This window comes from Molothrus ater, chromosome 3 (genome assembly GCF_012460135.2).
Source record: "Molothrus ater isolate BHLD 08-10-18 breed brown headed cowbird chromosome 3, BPBGC_Mater_1.1, whole genome shotgun sequence".
Taxonomy (NCBI): Eukaryota; Metazoa; Chordata; class Aves; order Passeriformes; family Icteridae; genus Molothrus; species Molothrus ater.
In genome coordinates this window covers 5,694,592-5,715,829 of record NC_050480.2, presented here as the reverse complement: position 1 = coordinate 5,715,829, position 21,238 = coordinate 5,694,592, and the positions used below count along the sequence as shown (strand labels likewise).

At 40.9% G+C, this 21,238-nt stretch overlaps 1 protein-coding gene across 1 annotated transcript in view; it reads right to left on the bottom strand.

Annotated features, from left to right (window-relative positions):
- The window catches only part of TTBK1 (tau tubulin kinase 1), a 103,357-nt gene that overhangs the window by 43,566 nt on the left and 38,553 nt on the right, over window positions 1-21,238 (bottom strand). Inside the window, 5 exon segments of the mRNA XM_036381358.1 lie at window positions 4,774-4,899; window positions 5,585-5,677; window positions 7,148-7,213; window positions 19,392-19,496; window positions 20,764-20,904. Coding sequence (XP_036237251.1) covers window positions 4,774-4,899; window positions 5,585-5,677; window positions 7,148-7,213; window positions 19,392-19,496; window positions 20,764-20,904 — 531 coding nt within the window.

Sequence of the window (21,238 nt, the reverse complement as noted above, 5' to 3'; positions counted from 1 at the left end):
TACTACATTTGATTAACAGAATTTCCAGAGTTGGGTGTCAATCAGACCAAGGCACAGGAAATTCTTAGGATTGTATTTGTTTTCTGACTGCTACTTTGGAAATGATTACTGCCAAATATCTTTTAGAAATGATTATCCTCACAAACTCAAAGATGCCTTGCAAGAGCTCCACACATTTGTAGACAGATGCCTCTATAAAAGCCATACTGGCTTCTGTTCATTAGATCATCCTCACCCATCTGTCCACTAATGCCAGTCTTATCACAGCTTTTGATTCTTTGTGATGGACATGTCAGTATCACGGAGTGGTATCTTGTGAAGTTATTTAAAAATTGGTACTGCTTCTGCCACCTTCCATTCCTTTGACACTGAAGCAGTCTGAAGTAAGAAACCACATGATAAAATTAAATGTTCAGCTGCCTTATTCTTAGCATCCCTTTAAGGACTCACTCAGTTGAAACAACTTTTGTTACTTTCTGCTATAACTTATTCTGTAAGTCTTGCACTTGACTCTGCAGGTCATTAGGGATTTTACAGCCCTTTACTGTACTCCCTGTAGGATCCTTTTCCATGGCTGAAGGATACAGGTACCTTCACCTGCCATTTTTCTAAAGCTATTTAATGGACTTACTGAGTCTTCTCAGCTTTCTCTGAAACCTTTATACTCCTGATGAAAGGTCAAAGCTTTACAAGGAGAGAAGTGGAGTGGAAAACTGCACAGAACAGTCCCAGCAACAGCCACTGCTCCTGGAAAGCCATGTAAAAAGTCACTGGATCCTGTCCAGGGATCATCTGCCTACAGACAGAATACTAAGAATCAGAAAAGTTTCCATAGTCACTGCAAGCCTCCCATGTTGAGTTTCCTTCTGCTGGACAAGACAATGTGCAATTCCAACTGTGAGTATCAAACCCACTAGTTTTGATAAAGACTTCTTTTGATAAAGAAGAGGTCCAGTATGTTTCTCTATTAAAGATGTTACTGTCCATGAGGACATAAAGCTTAATTCCACATTATGTAGTAGCATGCCACGTTTTGGGCTGATGGCCCAGAGAATGAGAGGGAAGCAGCCAATGGGGCACAAATTACCCACTAAGCTGTCATGATACATTTTGTCAAATGGCTTCTCCTGGCCAAGGCTCAGGAAAGGAATCACAATCAATACTGAAATATCACATATAAAATGTACCAAACCAGTTATGGATTGTCCAGGCGCTCAAGCCTTGAATTCTTTGGGGTTTATCTAAGAAGATGGACTCTTTCAGCAGAAACTCTGGGCATAGCAAATTGCTCTTGATCAAGTTTCTAATCTGCACTGTAATCTACAACACAGTATTTAAAAATAAATATCAGGCATACCTCTTTGGTGGCAGAGGTCCCCTTTTGAAAAGGGAATGCTCCTGATTTGTGTTTGTAAGTCCTACAAGAATTTCCAGGGGGAAAACACTAGGACTATGATGGAAGATATCTAGTTACTTGCTGTCCTGTTTCCAACTGGAATAGAGTTCATTTTATTCCCAATGGCTGGTGCAGTGCTGTGTTTTGCATTTAGGATGAGAACAGTGTTGATAACACACTGATGTTTTGGCCATTGCCCAGTTGTGCCTACCCTCATTCAAGGACTTTTCAGTGTCCCATACTCTGCTGGTGGAGAGCTGCACAAGAAGCTGAGAGGGAGCACCCAAACTGGCCAAAAGGATATTCCATACCATAGAGTGTCATGCCCAGTATATAAACTGGGGAAGTTGGCTGGAAGAGACCAATTGCTGTCTGGGGACTGGTTGGGCATCAAGCAATTGTATTTTGCATCACTTGATTTTCTATTATTTTTATCTTTTTCTTTTTTCTTAATTACAATTTTGATTATTATATTCTATTTGTTTCAACTATTGCACGGTCCTTGTCTGAACCTGTGTTTTTTTCTTTTTTTTTTTCTGATTCTCCTCTCCATCCCACTGTGCAGGGGGTACAGTGAGTGAGCAGCTGCCTGGTACACAGCTGCCAGCTGGAGCTAAACCACCAGACTTGGTCAGCATGAGAGAACTCAAACCAGCACTGGTTGTTCACAGGGAGCCTCTCCCAATTGCTCTGACAATATCTGGTATTGACTGAATCTAAAGGAGGATGTCCATACAGGAAACTCACCTTTCCACACCTGCTCAGGATGTGTACAGGACAGCCATTCTGTCAGACAACAACAGCTGATGTGATCATTTTTCCTTGACTGAAATGCAATTCACAATGCCCTAGCTGAAGGAATAGGATGGATTCCCAGGCAAAGGCACTTGTCTTTGCTCTTTAAAGTTCTGTAATCTTCCAGGTGAAAAGGTCACTATTACTTTGCTGATACCCATTGCAAAAAGATCTTTGGAGGGAAAAGCCAGCCACACCTGAAACTGCTCTTCTTCCAGCTGGACTATATGCAAGTGTAGTACAAAATATTTTCTACTACACCCTATCTGCACTTTTCCAGGGAAGAGGCATGCCTCTTGCTGTCAAATGAGTCAGAAAACCCCAAAATGCTGCTCTAACACCCACATCCTCCTGCTGTGAAAGTGCTGAAAGGTTGATCCTAACCATGAACCAACACTGACAGCGATCCATTAAAGGGACAGACCTGACATCTGAGGACACGAGCCCAAGAAGCACAAAAACACAGGGTATAAGATCCATCACCTGACAGCTCAAGTCTATTTTATTCTACCATCATTTTCCTTTCTCCTGCTTAGGCAAACTTGTGTCATCTATCCATCAGAGAGTAGTGATCTCTGGTCACACTTAGTGTCCTGTTACAGCTTGGTACATGTCTCTTGGAGACATCATCTCAAGGACTCAAAGCTGTAATTAAATTGCCACTCAGCATGACATTTCCTTTATTTCTCCGTGGGTCTGATACTGGTGACAAATTCAAATGGCCTTTGGTATAGTTCTTAATATTTCAGACTAATACATCCAGATAAATCAACATATAGACATCTCTGAAGCTGAGATGCTTGGAGAATTTGCTCCTGGAATTTGCTGTCTGGAATAGGTCTCCAAGTCAAGCTAGAAGTGGCAAGCTTCAGATGCCAGACTTTTGTGGGGAGTTCCCTTTTGGAGGCTTCTTGCCCAAACTGCACCTGCAAGAAACTGAAGGCAAAAAGGCAATTCACAGCTTCAGTCAAATGCCCTACTGTGAAAGAGCTGTTTGTGGTTTGTACTGCTTGAATTCTGTCTGGAAACATCTCCTTCCATTTCAGTCTCAAGGATGGCTTTTTGGTATCATTAGGACACAATTCTTTTAAGCTGGAATAGAATATAGGAGCATGTAGGTTCAAAGGCAGCTTTGGAAATCTCTAATCCAACCATCTGCTCAAAGCAGAGCTAATTAAAAGGCAAATCATATTTGTCATTCAGCCAGTCTTTGGAAATCCCCAAGGATGGAAATTCCACAGCTTTTCTAAGTACCTGTTTTTTATATAAGAATCCACACTCTGAATTTTCCACCCCCCTGCTGGATTTAGTCACAATTTCCCTTGCTGCCTCTATTCTCCCCACAACTGTCCCTTGAGGCAGTGAAAGAGCAATCAGATCCCCTCTTTGACCTCTCTACTCTAGGACAAACAAATCCAGCTCCCTCTGCATCTCATCAGTCCACTTCCATCCCTCTGTAGCTCTCCCTCTTAGTGGCAAATGTTATTTTTCCACTGCACTATGTAGAAAGTATTTGCCTTTTCCTTTTAATTTTTAAAAAATGTGTGGTTGCTATGTTACAACATGTACATGGCTAAACCACAAAGGCACTGCTGGAGAGAGTTTGTTGGAACAACCTCCTACCACTTTCCCACTCATTTGATGCACTATCAACAGGACCAGGCACTCAGATAAGACTGCACGGATCTGCTTATAAAATGTTGCTTCCATCACTGTCTTTAATGTACAGAGAGAACCACTGTGATAAAAAAAAAAGCAACACAGAATCAAGTTGCTTCAGTTCTGTTGTGTTAGTCTGAGTTACTCACATATAGGCTGACAGCAAACACTGAATGGGAGGAAGAACCCTATGTTAGATGAATATTAAAGAAAGAGATAATAATGGCCAAGGCCTATATAAGTCTGCAAGAAATAAAAGGGGTTGGTGTACACCATTGAACTATCAGTGCAGGCTCTTAGACCTTGGCATGCTGTGCCAAAGTTCTGCCACATTTGGAGTACCTCAAAATTTTTGTGTCTTAATGAAAGCTAAAAGTACTGTGTTGTTTGGGAGGAACTATCTGGTGTGGAGTTCAGGATTATTTTGGACAGGATGGTGGAAGGAGATGAAGGAACTCTTGAGGTTTTGAAGAACTGTACAGTCCAGCCTCTTTTTCCTGGTTCTAGGAAAGGTATTCCTCAGCTGTTGGGCACACAAGACAGAGAGTACTTTAGACCTGATTAACGCAAGAGATCTGATAATCAGGATGCCTTGTCAAGAACAGAGTTTTGAAGATTGAATCAAGACTGGCTGACAGGAAAAAAGATTGAATCAACTTCTACAAGCAAGAGATGTTGCAAAATGTGTAAGTTTGTTCTGTGATGATTAACCCAATCATTGTAGTAAAAAATTACTAGCCTTCCTAGAACAGTATATAAGCATATGTAGTCCACAATAAATTTGGATTCTGATCACCAGTCTTGCCCATCTCTCTCCCTCACCAATACTCAGACAGATATAAACACATTCATGGAAATGTTAAAAAATCTAAATGCCAATCTATAGTGCCATGCATCACAAAGTAACAAAGACAGGCTCCCACCTGATAGTCTGGCTTGGTGAAGTAGTCTAGGCTTGCAATGTGATCCAGGAAAAGGTGGAACTCTGAAGGCATGTGTTTTAGCAGCATTCGGTGTTCATACTTTTCTTTTATCATGCCAACCTGCTCCTGGAAAAAAACCAATACAAACAAACAAACAAAAACATTTCAGAGCCAAGAATCTCTTCCATTGCTTCACATTTATAAAGATTTATTATTCCTGGAATACAGACTCTTCCTAGACCCTGCACAGTGTCTACACACTCCTCCTGTTTGCTGTTCAAGGCACAAGGATCTTGAGCACTGCAGGCAGAGGTGAAAGGGGAATCTTGAGTCAGAAGCTTGCCACACAGGTGACCTATTTCTTTCCAGGGATTTTATTCTTTAGCACAAAGTATTTCCAAGACAACATGAACACCTGTTTAACTTTCTAATTTCAAATCCCATTTGGCTTGTTTGGCACAGCAAGGCATTTCCCTCCTGTCTTTCTAAAGGCTCTTTTTATTTGTCAAAAGGACAGCTCAGTCTTTGCACTTGTATTGTTTACTTTGCAAGAAAAAAAGTAAAAACCATGTGATCAAATATGATTAACAATATTCCTCAAAAAATGTCTGATTACTCAAAATAAGAGAAGCCCACCCTGTGTATCAGAACACACAAAAGCAGGTTGGCAGCTTGCAGCAAGACCTGATGAAAAGGAGGTTCTGGCTTGACTCCAGAAAAAAAGCTGCACTGAGCTGCAGGAGGAATAATAAAGAGTCATAATAATTAAAATGTAGCATCCTCTTTTAAGCACAGACACCAGTTTTCCTACCTTATCTTTGATCTTTCTCCATGGAAGCTGACCAACAGCAAACTCCACCAACATGTAAAAGAGGGACCACAGATCATCGTGTCTGCCCATCTCCTGGAGAAAAGAGAGACCAAGACTGAGGAGCAAAGTTCCCCATGGCTGAGGGGTCCAGGTGTACTCTCCAGATGAGCTACCTCATTTTAAAGGGCAGGAAGAGAGGTCATACTTCCCAGTCAATGATTAAAAAAGCCAAATTAAAGGCTAAAGATTCATATTTACTAACAGGACATGCAATAACCTAGATTAAAAAAAAACCCAAACTGTATATACAACACATTTATTATTATTATTTTTAAGCCTAAATATAATTCAAATCCGTTCAAGAGTTTTTTGCAAAAGCCTCACCATCATGCACCACAACAATTTACAGATTTATAACATTTCCACATACAACTCTCCTCCTGGGTTAGTGAATGGGAAATGGAAACATGGGGATAAAGGCTGAAATTGTCAAAGCACATGAACTCATTTTTGGTGCTCAATGCCTTCCAATGTCTAGGATATGATTTCTCAAAATAGCCTGCATTATACAGCAATTTTTGTGTCTAAATATACATTCAGCTGATGCCAGCTACAGCTGGGCCTACTCAGCTCTTGCAAAAATTATACCTCAGGTTTCTCTGTGTCTCTTAAGAAAGAGAAAGAATTTATGATGGCATTCAGCTGCCCTCCCCACATCACACTTTCCACCTTTTGTAGACAATAACTTGCTCCTTCCCTAAAAAAACCTGACATTTCTTTGTATGTCACAGATAATCCTACAATTTCATTCCAAGTTAATGCCAGAAACCTGGAGGTAATGCAGGAGGGCTGACAGTTTTCATCTGGCAGCAGAAACGCAGAACTTAGAGCCATAGAAGATGCTGAGTTGGAAGTGATCCATCAGGACCATCAGTCCAACTCCTGGCCCTGTGCAGGACACCCCAAGAACCACACCCTATGCCTGAGAGTATTGTCCAAACTTACTGTTTATTGTCTGCAAAGGAACACTACTGAAATAGGAGAGAGGAGTGTTTTGAGAAGAATGTTAGATGAGCCTCTAGAAGCATTCCTAATGAAACAGGCCAGACACTATCTAAATAATGGTTCAGGAAAAAAAACCCCAGCTTTCACCAGGTAGCTCTTCTCCTGATGGTATGAGGGTAATATTAAAAATTACAGATCAAGAATGGATTTGGGGACCTGGCACTTAGTAATTCCTGGCCAAGTTCTGCTAGAAACTAGCAGCAAGCAGCCTGGAACTTAACCAGATTTCCCCTTCGGTATGGCTTATTGCCCTCAAAAAGTGTCTGGTAATACAATAATTACAATTTTAAAGTCTGCCAACTATAGAGGACCCAATAAGCGAAGCATAATTTTGATTTTACAGTCAACACCCTTAACTACCTAATGGAAATCTCCTGATATACTAACTTCCACAGATAACAAAGCAGAACTCTCACCTCTTGCTCCTTTACTCCTGAAAACAGGTCTCAGAGGGGGAATTATCTTACTGGTAACTCCTCATAACTCCAAAATACTCACCCTGTTTTTGTGTGCATTCACGGAGGCATAGCGGACGGTTCCTCGGAAACCGGCAACGTTGCGAGGCTGGAGGGAGGCAAGAGAAATATCTCAGAAACAGAGTGGATGACTGAATCCCCTGTGCAGCCAACTGCTGAGAACTTCTTGCCTAAATTGCTATTTTGGATGCACCCAAGGAATAGGAGGCTCTTAATGCCTCCTTGTGCTCTAGCAGCTACACAGAGAGCGTTCTCTGATTCTGTATATCGAGGAAAGCTCACCCTACAGAGAAGGCAAGGTGGTTACAGTGCTGTGTTAGAACAGTAACAGTCCAGGCATAGAGAGAAGAACACTAAGCAGGGTCAGATTTTCCTTTTTAAACTGCAGGTCAAGGGAAAAACTAGTAAAGAAGTGCAAAACTGAGTCATGAGTAACATGAGCTAAGCAGAGGCCAAAGATGGCCTGGTCAGGATGGAAATGGGGATCACCTACTCTGACAGATGACCACTGCTGTAAGCATCTTCTGTAAGGCTTCAACAAGTTGTGAAGCTCTGACTTTCAGAGTTCTTGCTTTTTTCCAGATTCTTCCCAGTGTATCCTATCTTTATTTTCTCCTTCCCCGATTCTCTTTTTCATGTCCTTGGGAATTAAAGGCTTGATACAGTGGGTGTGGAAAGACAGTCCTCCTGTGACTTATTTGTCCCATCTGGAGGCTTTCTCTGCTTTGGGGGCTGAGCAACTGTTCCAACTCTTTCTACTGCTGCCTCCACAAGAACATTAGACCATGTGAGTTCACTTATGCAGATGTCATTCTGAAAACACTTGCATTTAAATAATGACATCCACCAAATTCTCTTAGTTGAACTAGAAGCGCCAGAGTTAACAAGACTTAACAGCAGTGCTTTCAAAATTCTTACAGTCAACCAGGTTCAGACTTCTTCCATCATAAGGCTAAGCTTGAGCAAAGAGGTAAACATATTCAAAATGAAGTTCCTACTCCAGCAGAAAGTGAGCATATTATAACAAGTTAATTGAGTAACTTGTCCCACAGAGATCAGTGGATTCAGGTTTGTTCTTTCAGCTGTGCCTGTACTTCCAGAACTAGGCCTAAAACTCTGTACTTTTATTCTAGGGCACCCTTCTGTCACTTTAAATATGTACAATTCAGTTGCTTCCTTTGGGGTACAGGGAAGTTGCTCTGAATTTGAATATTCTCAGAAAGAATAAAATTTCAAATATTTTTTTAACAAGTTCACCAACACCATGTAACATATCCACACCTGTACAGTGTACAATGCAGCTCTTAAGTTATAATGACTCTAAGCAAAAAAAAAGCTGTAAGTCTATATTACAACTTGTGTGCTAATCAAATACTCCCCAAAGAGACCCCATATGCACACCCCATGCCCTTAATCCAGCATTTAATCTTGCACTACAGCAGCTTGAGCTATAAGATACTTATTTAGCAGCAGGTAATAGTAGAGATATTATATTTGTGATCATGTACCTCATTGCTCTCAGAACTATGCAATTCAGGATTCTCACTGACAAACAACTGCAAAATAGAATTCCACAGGATTCACTGATGTGAGTTCCTGAAAAGCAGAATATTGGCCACTGGAATATAGCCATCACCATAAATTTGCTCTACACTTTCAAAAGAAAGAAGATATTCCTCTTTTCCATTATGAATGGAAGGTAGTGTGTTTGGATACTTTTCATGAGCCATAAGGTTATATCGAGAACGATTCTAACATGTAACCTGTAATGTTTTCAGAACAAAAATTATTCCATTTTTGCAGTCCATGCAAGTGCTGAACCAAGTAGCTTGTGTGCTGGCTTCAGTATGCCAGCAACGTCTCTAAAAATTGTTTTAGATCAATACTTACTATTTCTGGCAGACAGGCTATCTATGCAGTCTTTATTTAGATCTGTTCTGAAACCAATGCCAGGCAGTTTGCAAGCATTGGTAGCAAACCTCTCCTCTCTCAGAAGCAAAGCAAAGCAAATCCAGCTTTTGGTGCAGGTCTTTAACCTTGCATCTGTCCCAACATGACCTGCTGCTCCCCAGCAGTCCCACACCTGAACCCAGAGGGTTTTTCCTCCACTCCTCTCTCTCGTGGGACCTCAGGGAAGGGAGAGTACTGCAACTGGGCAAAACTTTGCAGTTGCTTTGACAGGACCTTTAGAGTCCTTTGAACAAAACAGATGCTAACTGTGTAACAGTGTCTTTTGCTCATAAAGGTTGCACCTCTTTTAACCATATCTGCCTGTCCTGCCAGTCACAAGGAATTGTCACTGCAATCAAGTATTTCCCAGGCTGTAGAGATACCTTGTTTTCCATTCAAACAAACAACTCCTCCCTGAGCATTTGTTGTGGCACATGCTGCAGACCCAACTATTATTGACTTTTCTTCGGAATTCATAAACATTAATTTTCCAGATTTCTTTACACACTTCATTTCTTCCAGTTAATAAACTTCATCCCACCACTGCACTGGTCAGCAGTGGGAAAGAGCCTGGATACAGCATCCTTTTTGTCCAGACCAGTCCACAGTTGAGACGGAATTGAAATTGCAACACTTAGGAGCTTCAGACAATGGAGACATATATAATCCAAGTGATTTGAATCCCCAAAATTATGAATATATAATAAGCTAGCAAAGTGAAATATAATTTTAAACCATAGGTGATTCTTTTTTACCACATCAGTGTTAATATAAAAAATGTTATAAAGCACATCTCTTCTTTCACTGAGATTGTGTGTACCACAAAGCTAAAGTACTTTACTACACAGTGCTGCACTGTGTAAGAAACTTGGTTTAACATGAGTTTCAGCTCGGGACAATGTGTTAGAACACCACCACAGAGCAAAACCTATACTCTGTGTTCCTTTCACTGCATTAGCAATGTAGACCACCTCACAGACAGAGACAGAAGTAGGTAACAAAATCCTGTATGAAGTGGAAGTGTTTTCCAAACTGTGCTCTTATACACACCCATCATTCTCCAGGTTAAACACTCAGGATCATTTGTATTTCAAGTGCCAACAGTGTCCCCCTCATGACTCACATGAAGTCTGTCTTTCCTGCACACTCCCCTTTTATTTGAGGAGTGCTCATATTTTCTCATTAATGTGAATCCCTGCTCCTCACACCATGTTCATTCATAGAGACTAAAATTATTCCTTTTTTGCCTCATCAGCAAAAGGAAACTGGATATTTTGAATGTGCCTTCCTAAAAACTTGTATTTGGATGCCAGTACTTTCCTCCTGCTGTTTCTTGTGACTGTGGTGCTCTCACGACCATGACCATTGGTTCCTCCCCAGCTTTCTGGAAGCCTGTGCAGACACCTCATGAGATGCACAGCATTTGCCCCTGGCAGGCCTGCTGTCATCTAGGATATTAACCCATTTCTCCTGGAATCAGGAAAAGGACTTTCAGCAATAAGAATGTGAAAAAAAAGTTAGCACAGTTTGAAGAGAAGGTGGTAATGAGAGAGGAGATGCCACAGATCATGGAAAGCATTTGGAGATATTTCTTGGATAGAAATGACTTGTGTTGAAAGGTTGTGGTAAGAAGGAAAAGTGAAAGAAAGCTTAGCTGAACTAAAAGGAAGCATTCCTGTGACCTCTAGGAACCTCCTGCTTCTTCAGACAGGTTCATGAAGGAGATGCCTCTCCACCTCTTCTGGTGGGGAGAAAATCCACACCTCTTTTATGCATTTTGACTTCTTAATTTAAACAGCAGCATTTTGTGGAATCATTAATGACTGCATTATATTTTATGTCCACAGGGAGTCAGAAATGACCAGAGGGAGCTGGAGACAGAAAAGTAAAATGAGAAAACTCCCCTCCCTTTGTCTCTGAAACCACGGAATTGACAAAATCAGTCTGGCACCACCCAAATATCTGCCAGCTCCTCAGAGAGAACCCCAAGTGTTTTAGGCCTTTGCATCACATTTAGGTAGCTGCCACAATCCTGCTGAAAAACAAACAGATCATGAGGGGAAAAAAGAAAACCAGGTGTAATTTGGACTTCCATATATAACAAAAGCACAAACCAAAATGAAAACCCAGAAGCATGGTGATGGCTCACTCACAACTCATAGCAGAGATGGTTACGAGCAGCGGATGGGAAGCCAACGCATCAAACACAGCCTCAAAAGAAGAGCCCAAAAGAACTGTAAAACAGAGAGAAACCCAAAGAAAAACATGATAAAAAAAACCAACAAAATGAGAAAAAATTAAACAGAAATAAATTAAAAAACATTCAATATTGTATCCCAACAGAAACCTGTGTCTTGTTTAGCTGTTGCCATCTCCCATCACCCTTCCCAGGGCTGTTGGCCCATCCTGTGCTGAGTTTCATTTAGACAGGAAACACATCAAGCCTTTCGTGAGCCTGTGTGATTTGTGAGTGCTCTGTAAGTGGTGAGAGGGGGCCCTCTAGGGAAAACCTTCCCCTGCCTGCATATCACACCTAATAACTGGAAAAATAAAGCTGAGAGCAGCCATGCAGACAGCCTTACCACAGAGGTCACTTGTATACTTCTACTGTGCTTTTCCTTCCTACAATTATCTGATGAGTGCTCATCCCTTCCTCCCCTAACCAAACTGATCTAACAGCCCACGAGGGGATTTGCTCCCTCATCTCTTGCCCTTTGCATCCAGAGCAAGTTCTAACATAGCACATAAGCTTCTAAAAATCAACAGCAACGTCCCCTTTCCTATTTGAATTGTTACGGGTTCTCACCCAAGATATTTGTTTTTTTTCTGCAACCACTACCTTGCTTTCTCACAATCAATCTCCATACAAACAGTGGCTTGCCAACTTTACAGGTTTCTCAGCTGCCCACTTCAGGCATGTTCCCTTTCCCTGGTGACTGCTGCTGTGCTCCACTGTCCGTGGGGGGATGCAGAATGGTGGTTTGGGAGAGAGCAGGATGAAACTCAGGGCTGCTTTTAGGTCACATGAGCAGTCATAGTATCTGTGAATGGCACAGCAGAGAAAACTGAGGGACATCCTCATCAGAGGCAAAAATTAATATTATAACATATTATATAACCTTAAAGCTTAATTCAGTGACCTGAGGAAAGACCTTGACTGAGAGATACTTATTCCAATAGAAATTAAGTAATCAAAAGCAATCCACACAATGGAGTTTCTTATTCGAGTCTTACTATTCCCTTTTCCTAACAATGTGCAAATCCTAAGAATTCCATAAATTTTGCATGAAATTTAGTTTTGAGAAAGCTATTTAAGTCTCCTGCTATTCTTTCCAAATCAAAAGACACAAAGCAGTTGAGTTAAAATGCCATCAATCCTACTTTACTTTAGGAGAGTTCAAAACTTCCAATGAATTCAACATCATTAAAGAACAAGGTATTTTGTCTTTTTAAATAGCATGCATCACATGATTACAGCACTTGAACTTGTGCTGAAGATGAGAATGTCTTTCTCACAGTAAAAGCAAAGAACGAGTATTTTTTTTAGTCAAACGCTTATTTCAGTTGTAATCCTATTATTCAGTTATCATGATTTTTAACAAGAGAGCTTTGGCCTCAGAGCTGCACTTGTTTCTTACATGCAAGGTCTCATAAGGCAAAAAGCAGCACAGAATATCCCCACAGAAAGAACAGAGTGCTAATGCTAAGTAAGAAAGAGAAGATTTTTCATCCACTGAAACAGACCAAGGGAACTACTGAAATGGAAATGTTTTGGAGTCACATCTCCTTTGGGATTTAGAGCTCAAAATGCTTTCCTGGAACCAGATGGAGATGATGACTCCTTTCTATCAAAAGGAAGAAGACAAAAGGCAGCTGTGGCAATCACGGAGATGCAGCACACTGAAGTTCAAACCTCCCTACATGTAAACCCCATCTCCTTCCTTCCAGAGTACACTCATCCCTAAGCCACAGGGTGCTTTGAGATGCAAGTTAAAAACACACAGGTTGGAAATGATATCTTTTGCATGGAATACATGAATAATTATTACCAAGAGGGAGGAAGAGTATGACCTGGCAGCAAATGCACTTACCTGACTGAGGGGAAATCTGACCTGCAATCCAACTCAAATCCAATATTCACTCGCCTAGGGAGCAAAGCCTCTGCTCCCTCATCATTGGCCACAGTAAGAGTTTTATATTCCTCCCTCCATTTTCCAGTGGGAAGAATAATCAGAGCTTCAAGTGGAATAGCATCAGCCAGAAGGAAATGACACATTCAGATGTAATGTAAACCCCCCTGCAGCTTGGTAGTAAAAGCACTCAGAGATGGAAAATGGGATCTCAGTCCCCTGCAGGTATACATAAAATTTGAGCCTGAGTTGTCCTTCCTTTTCCCCTCACCCCCTTAGCAGCTGCTGTGTAAAATAAAACCAACACCAACCTGATGTAGATGATCGGAGGTCACCCTGGCTGACCCTGGGCTTTACAATGAGGAGAGCAGAGAAACAGCCACATGTCGCAAGATAGCAGATTCCCTGCTTGCTAAGAGAGTTTCAAATCCATCACCTAGTCTGCTTTCCATACATGCAATTTCAACAGCATTGGATTCCTGTAACTGTGGCATTTTAAATCAGAACATAATCTCACTTCTCAAGTCCAAACTTGCTACTCCAGCAATTAAAGTAACAATGAGAACCATAACATAATTTCTGTGATGATTTGTTTTATAACTAACCTGTTCCCAGTGAAATTGCATTTCTACTATATATTAAATGTGCAGTGTTTTTAAGACTTAGGTCCATTCTTTTTCCTTTCCCTCATCTCTGAACAAATGTGACTGTGCTGTGTTTTCAGCCTATTCTGTGATTACCTTTATACAATACAAAATTTGAGACAAAGATTATGTTCCCACCCAAGCTAATATAGTAATACAGCTCCACAAATCTGTTATTCTACTCCAAAATGTTCATTTCTTACGTAATACTACAGATTTACATGTATTTCAAGTACAAAGCAGGTATAAAGCTACTGGGCTTCTCTGTCTGAGTATCTGGGGTATTAGGATGTAGAAGTTCCTGTCCTCTGTGTTATTTTATAGCTCATTTTCCAGTGGCGGGGGGGGAAACTACTTAGTAGAAAAACATGCCATCATCTCCTCTTCTAATACTTTACTCACTGCAGCAAAGTTTATTTTTAACACTATGCCCAGACATTTGGAAAATAAATACCTTTTTCTCAATTAGCTGACACATTTCTTCAGCCTTCCTCACGCTCTTCTGCACAGGCTGTGCACTGTCCTGCCTACACCATCATCCCTGTGCCCACTGACTCCCTCGTGCATGTGCAGCCTCTCCAGCAAGGCACTGCAAACTACTGCAGTGCAGTCTGAGCCACAAGGAGATGGAGATCTAATCAATGGGCTGCAGCTGACTAAGCTAAAATGAAAGGCTTGCTGAGCAGAACAGTCCACTGTCATATCCTGCAACGGGAGAGAGGCTTCAGGGAAAACATAGCCTTTATTTTCAAATAAATAATTAAGATCAAGCTGCTAAAGCCTTGAATGCTTGCAATTCGTATTTGTGGAGCCACAGGGAATGTGTTTCTGAAGTCAGGGTATCACAGACAGAGCAAAGGCACAATGCCTTCTGTACTGCACGTGACAAAACAGGCAGAGCCAAGCAAGGATCAAGGAGTTCTTGTCCAAAACCTGACCTACATTAGCACAGAAGACCTTCATGACTCAGAACACCTCCATTACATAAGCATATGTTGTTCATCTTCTGCATAACAATGTTTATGTTCATGTCCCCCTTCAAGTTCACATTTTCTTCTCAGCCTTAGCTCTCCATATCAAACAGATTCTGCTCGTCCAGCTCTCTGCTATAAAAATTAATGCAAGATGAAAAATTTGACTTGTGCACATTCTAAAGAAGAGAATTCTACATATTTAAAAAACCCAAAATTTTCTCAGTTCATTCTCCAGTTGCTTAGTTCTGTTGTCTTAGCACTGACTACTGATACTGCTGCATGGCAAAGGTAGGTTGTACAACCAGGATGTCACAGTGAATAAAACTGCTCCTGTCTCTATCTGAACCACAGCAGAAGGTTGCATCTAGGGGAAATAACAGTTAAATCCTTAAAATAGATCACTGCATCCTGTAATATAAAATTTGTTATGAAAGATCTTGGGATTCTCCACAAAATAGACTTTTTAGGTAGGAGGGAATAAAGGAAGGGGAGAAAATCAGGAAGAAAAAACTGTTCTCATTTCTCAGAAGAGTATCCTCAGCAACTGCAAGCACTTACTAACTAGTATTTTACAGACTTTAATAAAATTCCTTTCATTCATCTTGTGCATGTTATAATCACAATCTTTTCAATCCCACTTCATGCAAGTTTTTCATTACTGTCTTCTCAACACTGCTTAGATCTGCAACACCTTCTTTGAAAGTGGACAGGTGGTATCCCATGCATCAGCAACTGTTACCTCGTCTAGATTTGTACAAAGGCACTAAAAAGGTGGTGTAGTTTTCATCAGCCTATTCCAAATGGACCATAACAATTGCAGCACTCAGGTAACCTGCCTCCAGTCCTAAAGGAGATGCTTCTGGATATCCTACAGATAAGGTCACAGGGAGCTGAGCAGATTTATTATGTTTCATCTGGCATGTAAAATACTGATTTTTAAAAAGCATAATGATGGTTCAGAATGAAAATTTGACACTCTCCTGAAGAACAAAATCAGCAGAAATATAACTTGCTGGGATAGACCTTTCTGATTAGGAAAGGTCTACACAGCTTTTCTAAGGGAAAGTAGCAGATCACCAACAGTTTTCTCTGCAGCATTTGTGCATATAGGCAAGGGCAAGCTAGTCCATACAGTACAGCTGAGTTTTCAAAAACATCAGCCTCTCAAAAGGTCCACACTGCAAGAAATTGCACTGCAAAACACATTTCTCTCTCATTTGAGTGGTATCAACTATAGCTGTCCTCTAAAGAGGAAATAAACAAGCAGTTTTGAAATCAGCCAAATTCAGAACATGATTTCCTTTATATCAAAGTTTAACTGTGAGGCTGGTTCTTAATGTTTAACAAAAACTTTGGCATGAAAAGCATGAAAATTTTGATTTAATTTTCCCCCTCTCTTTATGGCATTTATAAGCAGCACAGTAAACTGATAACTAACAGAGCTGCAGCAGCTGTGACAGCACTTAAAGCAAGAGTGTGAGAGAGCCCAGGATGCTTCCTTACACACCTTCTGGTCTCGACCATCTTCTGTTTTATGGAGCAATGTAAGTTCCTGCAGACTGTTGCCCAGCAGACTTTGTAACACGTGGCAATGGGCAAGCAGTAGAGGGGTGAGACCACTCCTATGAAAGCAAATCTGTGCCACAACACCTCTTCTCCAAGGACTAGCATTTGTGCTAATATTAGCATGCCACACAAGGGAGATCAGTTTTGTTTTCCTAGAAGCACAGGATAAATTCAGATTCAGAATAAATCTGGATTTAGTTACGTCAAGTGGGCTATAACTTCACAAATGCTGATCTATCAAGTTGAAGTGTCAAGTATCCATCTCTGTAGAGATATAGAGATCAAATCCATAACACTCATCAAAGGCTCAGGAGAGTAACAGCTCCCTGTGTAAAAGCTGCTGGGACAGCCCTTGAAATGATCCCACTTCAAAGCTTTAAACATTCTCTAGAAAGTAAGAAGGCAAGAGGTAAGTTAAAAAAAAAAACCCAAAACCCAACAAATCCACAGTATCCTAAAGACCTGGATCATTATCTGTATTATTAGAAAGTCATTCAGAGTTTTTTTGAAAAGGTGATAATAAGATTGTGGCTCTGAATTTCAGAGGATATGAAAACAGCTGATACTTTATGAATGATACCATAAAAGTATGACAATGCTTCTGAAACTGTAGGAAACTGCAGAGAAAACCTACATGAGCAGAAACTTTCTGTTAACAAACTGAATATGACTGAAAGCAAAATCCAGACATGCTTCCGAAAAAAGGGAGTGAGCCCCTTCCCTCACCTGTCTTGTGTATTGTACCTCAGAAGCAAGCCACAGAAATACTAGGCTCAGGATTTTTCAGATAAATCTGAAAAATGTCTTCTCCATGGATAAATGAATGGAAAGAGAATGGAGAAAAAAGAATTTACCTTACTGGGTTGAAATAATCTCTTCAGTGAAACAAGTGATAAAGTTCTTATTAAAAAAAACCCAATGCAAAAACACCACAAAATGTTTCATCTCTCTTGCCTTCATACCACTCTTCCTCTCCATCTCCTTCCTAATCCTCAGTGCATTACTTGGGCAGCAATCACTCTGTGCTTCTCCAGACAAATGCCTTGGTCTGATAAGTGGGACTCAAAGTGGTATCAGGCAGCAGGGACACAAAAGGACCAAAGAGCCCAGTGACTATTGCATAACATTAAAAGGCACTGAAGTGAATATTTATGTAGTTTTTTTTGCTGTATCATTTCTGTCAAAAAGCCTGACCTCCTGAAGTGTGGCGTAGGAGAACAGGTACATTAGGTATATGACACTACACCCTGTATGATCCTCCTATATCCCAAATGAATGGAGACTTTTCACCACTTTCAGGAAAGCACACTCCCACCCCTCAGGGGATGGCATGTGTCTTTTTAGGAACAGATCATGTGTCATTCATCCTTCTATGAGACCCAGCTGTGCAATGAACCACCATTGAGCAGAATGAAGACAAACCTTCTCAGAGTCCTGCGCTCTGACAAAGACCCCCTCATCCACACCAACCCAAGCAGGACACAGCTTGCAAGACACAGCTGAACAATCTTTTCCCTGGAAAAGGCTGGATGTAGAGCTGTTTCTAAAAACAGGGCCTAGGAGCAAACTAAAAGTGAAATAATTTTAAGTTACGGTGAGAAAGGAACAAAATAGGGGATTCAAAAGAAGAGACATATGGAAAATTAATTTCTTTAATTGTAAAGAAAGAACAGTGTTCAAATAATGGGACTTGAAATAGACATAAAGAATGATTTCATTAAGAAAAGAAGGAATTTTGCAGAAAATCAAATACCAGTTTCAAGCTGTAATGGACTTGAATTCTGACTCCAGAAAGAGGAAAGGAGTGGGACTATATTTTGTGAAGGGCAATATGGAGAAGGGTTGTCCCCAAACTAAAAAGCATTGACAAGGAAGTCCAGTAGTATGTAATGTGTGTCTCTCTAAGAATAAGAGGCAGGCATAACCTTTGAAGCTGCTCCCAACTACAGAGAAAAAGAAAACTGAAAAGATTTATGAAAGAAGAAAAAAAAAAAACCAAAAATAGGAAAAAAAAAAAGAAAAACTCCCCAGCTATATTCATCTGCGAAAGACACAAAATTTGCTCACTGGCCTTTGCTTTCTTCCCACTCCCCAAACATACCCTGCACTACAGAGTCTCTGTATTTAGCTAGCACATTATCAACACTTTCCAGAACAACAATTATCTTGCAGGTGGAAAAAGTGTGCAGGTCCAAAGCTGCAAGCCTAGGATGATAAACAGAGATATTGTATCAGCACTCTTTGCTTGCACTGTGTTCTGAAATAAATCTAGGAATTCTCTGACAGATCCTAGAATATCTGAAGCTTTACACATCCTTATGAGTGACCCCAGATAACACCATGCTGGTAAAAGAACTGAAGATAAAACCCATATTACATAGCACAAGTCATGCCCCCTGCCCTTACCTCCCCTCCAGGCAGGCACACTGAAATATCCCTGCTAGGAAATCTGGATAGGGGCAGTAGACATAAAACCAAAGCCAGGAAGGGTGAGAACAGCATTACAGGCTGCAGCTCACAGTAAGCTCAGCCCCAGAGATCAGGTCAGCTTTTAACTTCTAGCACACTTTTTCATCAAAAGCTTTAAGAATACACCAACCTGTTTCCCCAGACCACAGAGAACTGAACTAGACCAGTCCCCTGGGGCTACAAAAGTTACATGGCCAGCACCAGCCTCTTTGTTAGTCCATATTGTACTCAGTAAGTATTGCAAGCCTGTGGAAAACATGATTATCCTAAAGGAAATAAAACAACAACAACAAAAAAAAAAACAAAAAACCACAAAAAAAAAAAGCCACACATCTTTTAAGACAAGATCTATCATCCCTTCTTAATCCCCAACTCAGCTACAGTCACTTGCTGCTTCTCACCTTGCAGAAAATGCAGTGCAATATAACGACCACGCACAACAGCAACAAAACAAACAGAACCACAAAACCTTTCCATTCCCAATCAGTTGCAGAAATGGAAAAATACAAAAATACTGCCTGAAATGTACTTACTGGTCGAACTTCCCCAGTAGTGTTGGTGTACTGGCGGGCCAACCCAAAGTCTAACATGTAGCACTTCCTGTACGTTGAAGGTAACCGGCCCATGGCAAAGTTGGACTGGACAAAGAAGGAAAGAAAAGTCAAACTGATGCCAGCAGCTTGGGTAAGAGTGGCCATTTGTTAGCAAAATTTCATCATGTAGCTCCACATGCTTCTGGTGGAAACAAGTCAAAGAGATTCATTTTAAGATGCACTTTAAACACCATGATTAGAGAATCACTGCCTTGATAAGAAGTTCACTTTGCAGATGAGAGACTGAGGAGTCTCAAAATTGCTAAAATTCACACTAGGTTAGCTAAATTTCTGCTGCTCTGACAAAGAGCTACATTTAACACCACTAGTTCTGCAGTGAGAACTCCATGATTTGCATAACAGGCTGGAGTTCTTGTAGGCAAATGCTTCTGTTCATAGTTCAGCTGCTAGCATGAATTATTCTGCCCTAACTCCCAGGATCTCCATTTACTGCATGGCACTGCCAAGATCTATCTGAACACTGAGGCATATAGAAAACACCAGGCTTGATTCTCAGTAAATAAACCAATAACAAGCAAACGGAGCAACTCCTTTTTTTAACCTCAATCCTAAAGTTCCATCTTTTACCATAATGTGTGGCTGCTAAAGGATTTGTAGCCAATTACATCAGTGACTGGTTTTCAGCTGAATCCAGTCAGCCAAAAGCAGCTGATTTTAAAAGGAGCAAATGAGTTTGCTAGAAATAAATTGGTCACAGGTATGGCACAGCAACAAGTGTTCAGGTCAAGTAGTGAAGAGCTGTAGGAAGAAGACTGGCATCTAAAATGAGACTTGGAATTACTGTGCTTTGCCTAAGCAGATGACCAACAATGACTGTGTTTCTGACACTGGAAACTGTGCTCCAATTCTTTTGGCAATCACTCATATAGGATTAAGAGCATGATTTAGCTAAGTCAAATACATGAATTAAGATTTATTCAAGTGATGCGTCACAGAACAAGACTTCCTTTCCGAACAACTTTTACAGTGATAATTGACTGGGCTCCAAAGGGCCATTCAGAACTAGACTGCTTCAATCTGGGATCTTGACTGGTGCAAGTATGACTGACAGCTACCAACCCACCATGGAGCAGCCTCTGCCAATAAAAGCTGGTTTGCTTTGCACTTAAAGGAAGGACAATACAATATTACTATTCTGTACCTATAAAAAACACCAAACATGTCAGACAGTGGAAGTGTGCAAGGAAGCCTAAATGTATCTGCTGAGACCTGTCCATACTCACACTGTCTTTATTGACTCAAGCAGAACAGACAGACATAAAACCAAAGGAAAATTTCCAAAACAACATACAGGCTTGATGTCCCGATGCAGGAATCCCACAGAGTGAATGGCTTCTATTGATTCCAGAATCTGTTTGCCCAATCGCAGCGTTGTGCTCAGGGTGAAAGTCCCTCGAGGCTGACTCCTTCTGAGATCTGCAAGATTTCGGCCCTGAAACAGTCAATAGAACACTTAAACCACCACAGGAAAGCAGAGCCTTTCACAGCTGTGAGTTCTAACATGCAACACCAAAAAAGCAGGCATGCTACCCAGAGAGGAGCTCATGCCAAATAAAGCTCTGCTTTATTTCTTGTAAGATCTTGCAGTTGTTCATTTTAGTTTTTAAGTGATGCATTTGCTGATGAGAGGATACCAGATTGTTATCTGGAGAAGTCAGCTGGTCACTGTTTGTACATTAGGCATGGCATGGACAGCAGTGCCTCAGACTGGAGAGACCAGCATCTCCTCACTGTTAAACCCAGACCATACAGAAGCTGAATTTAGC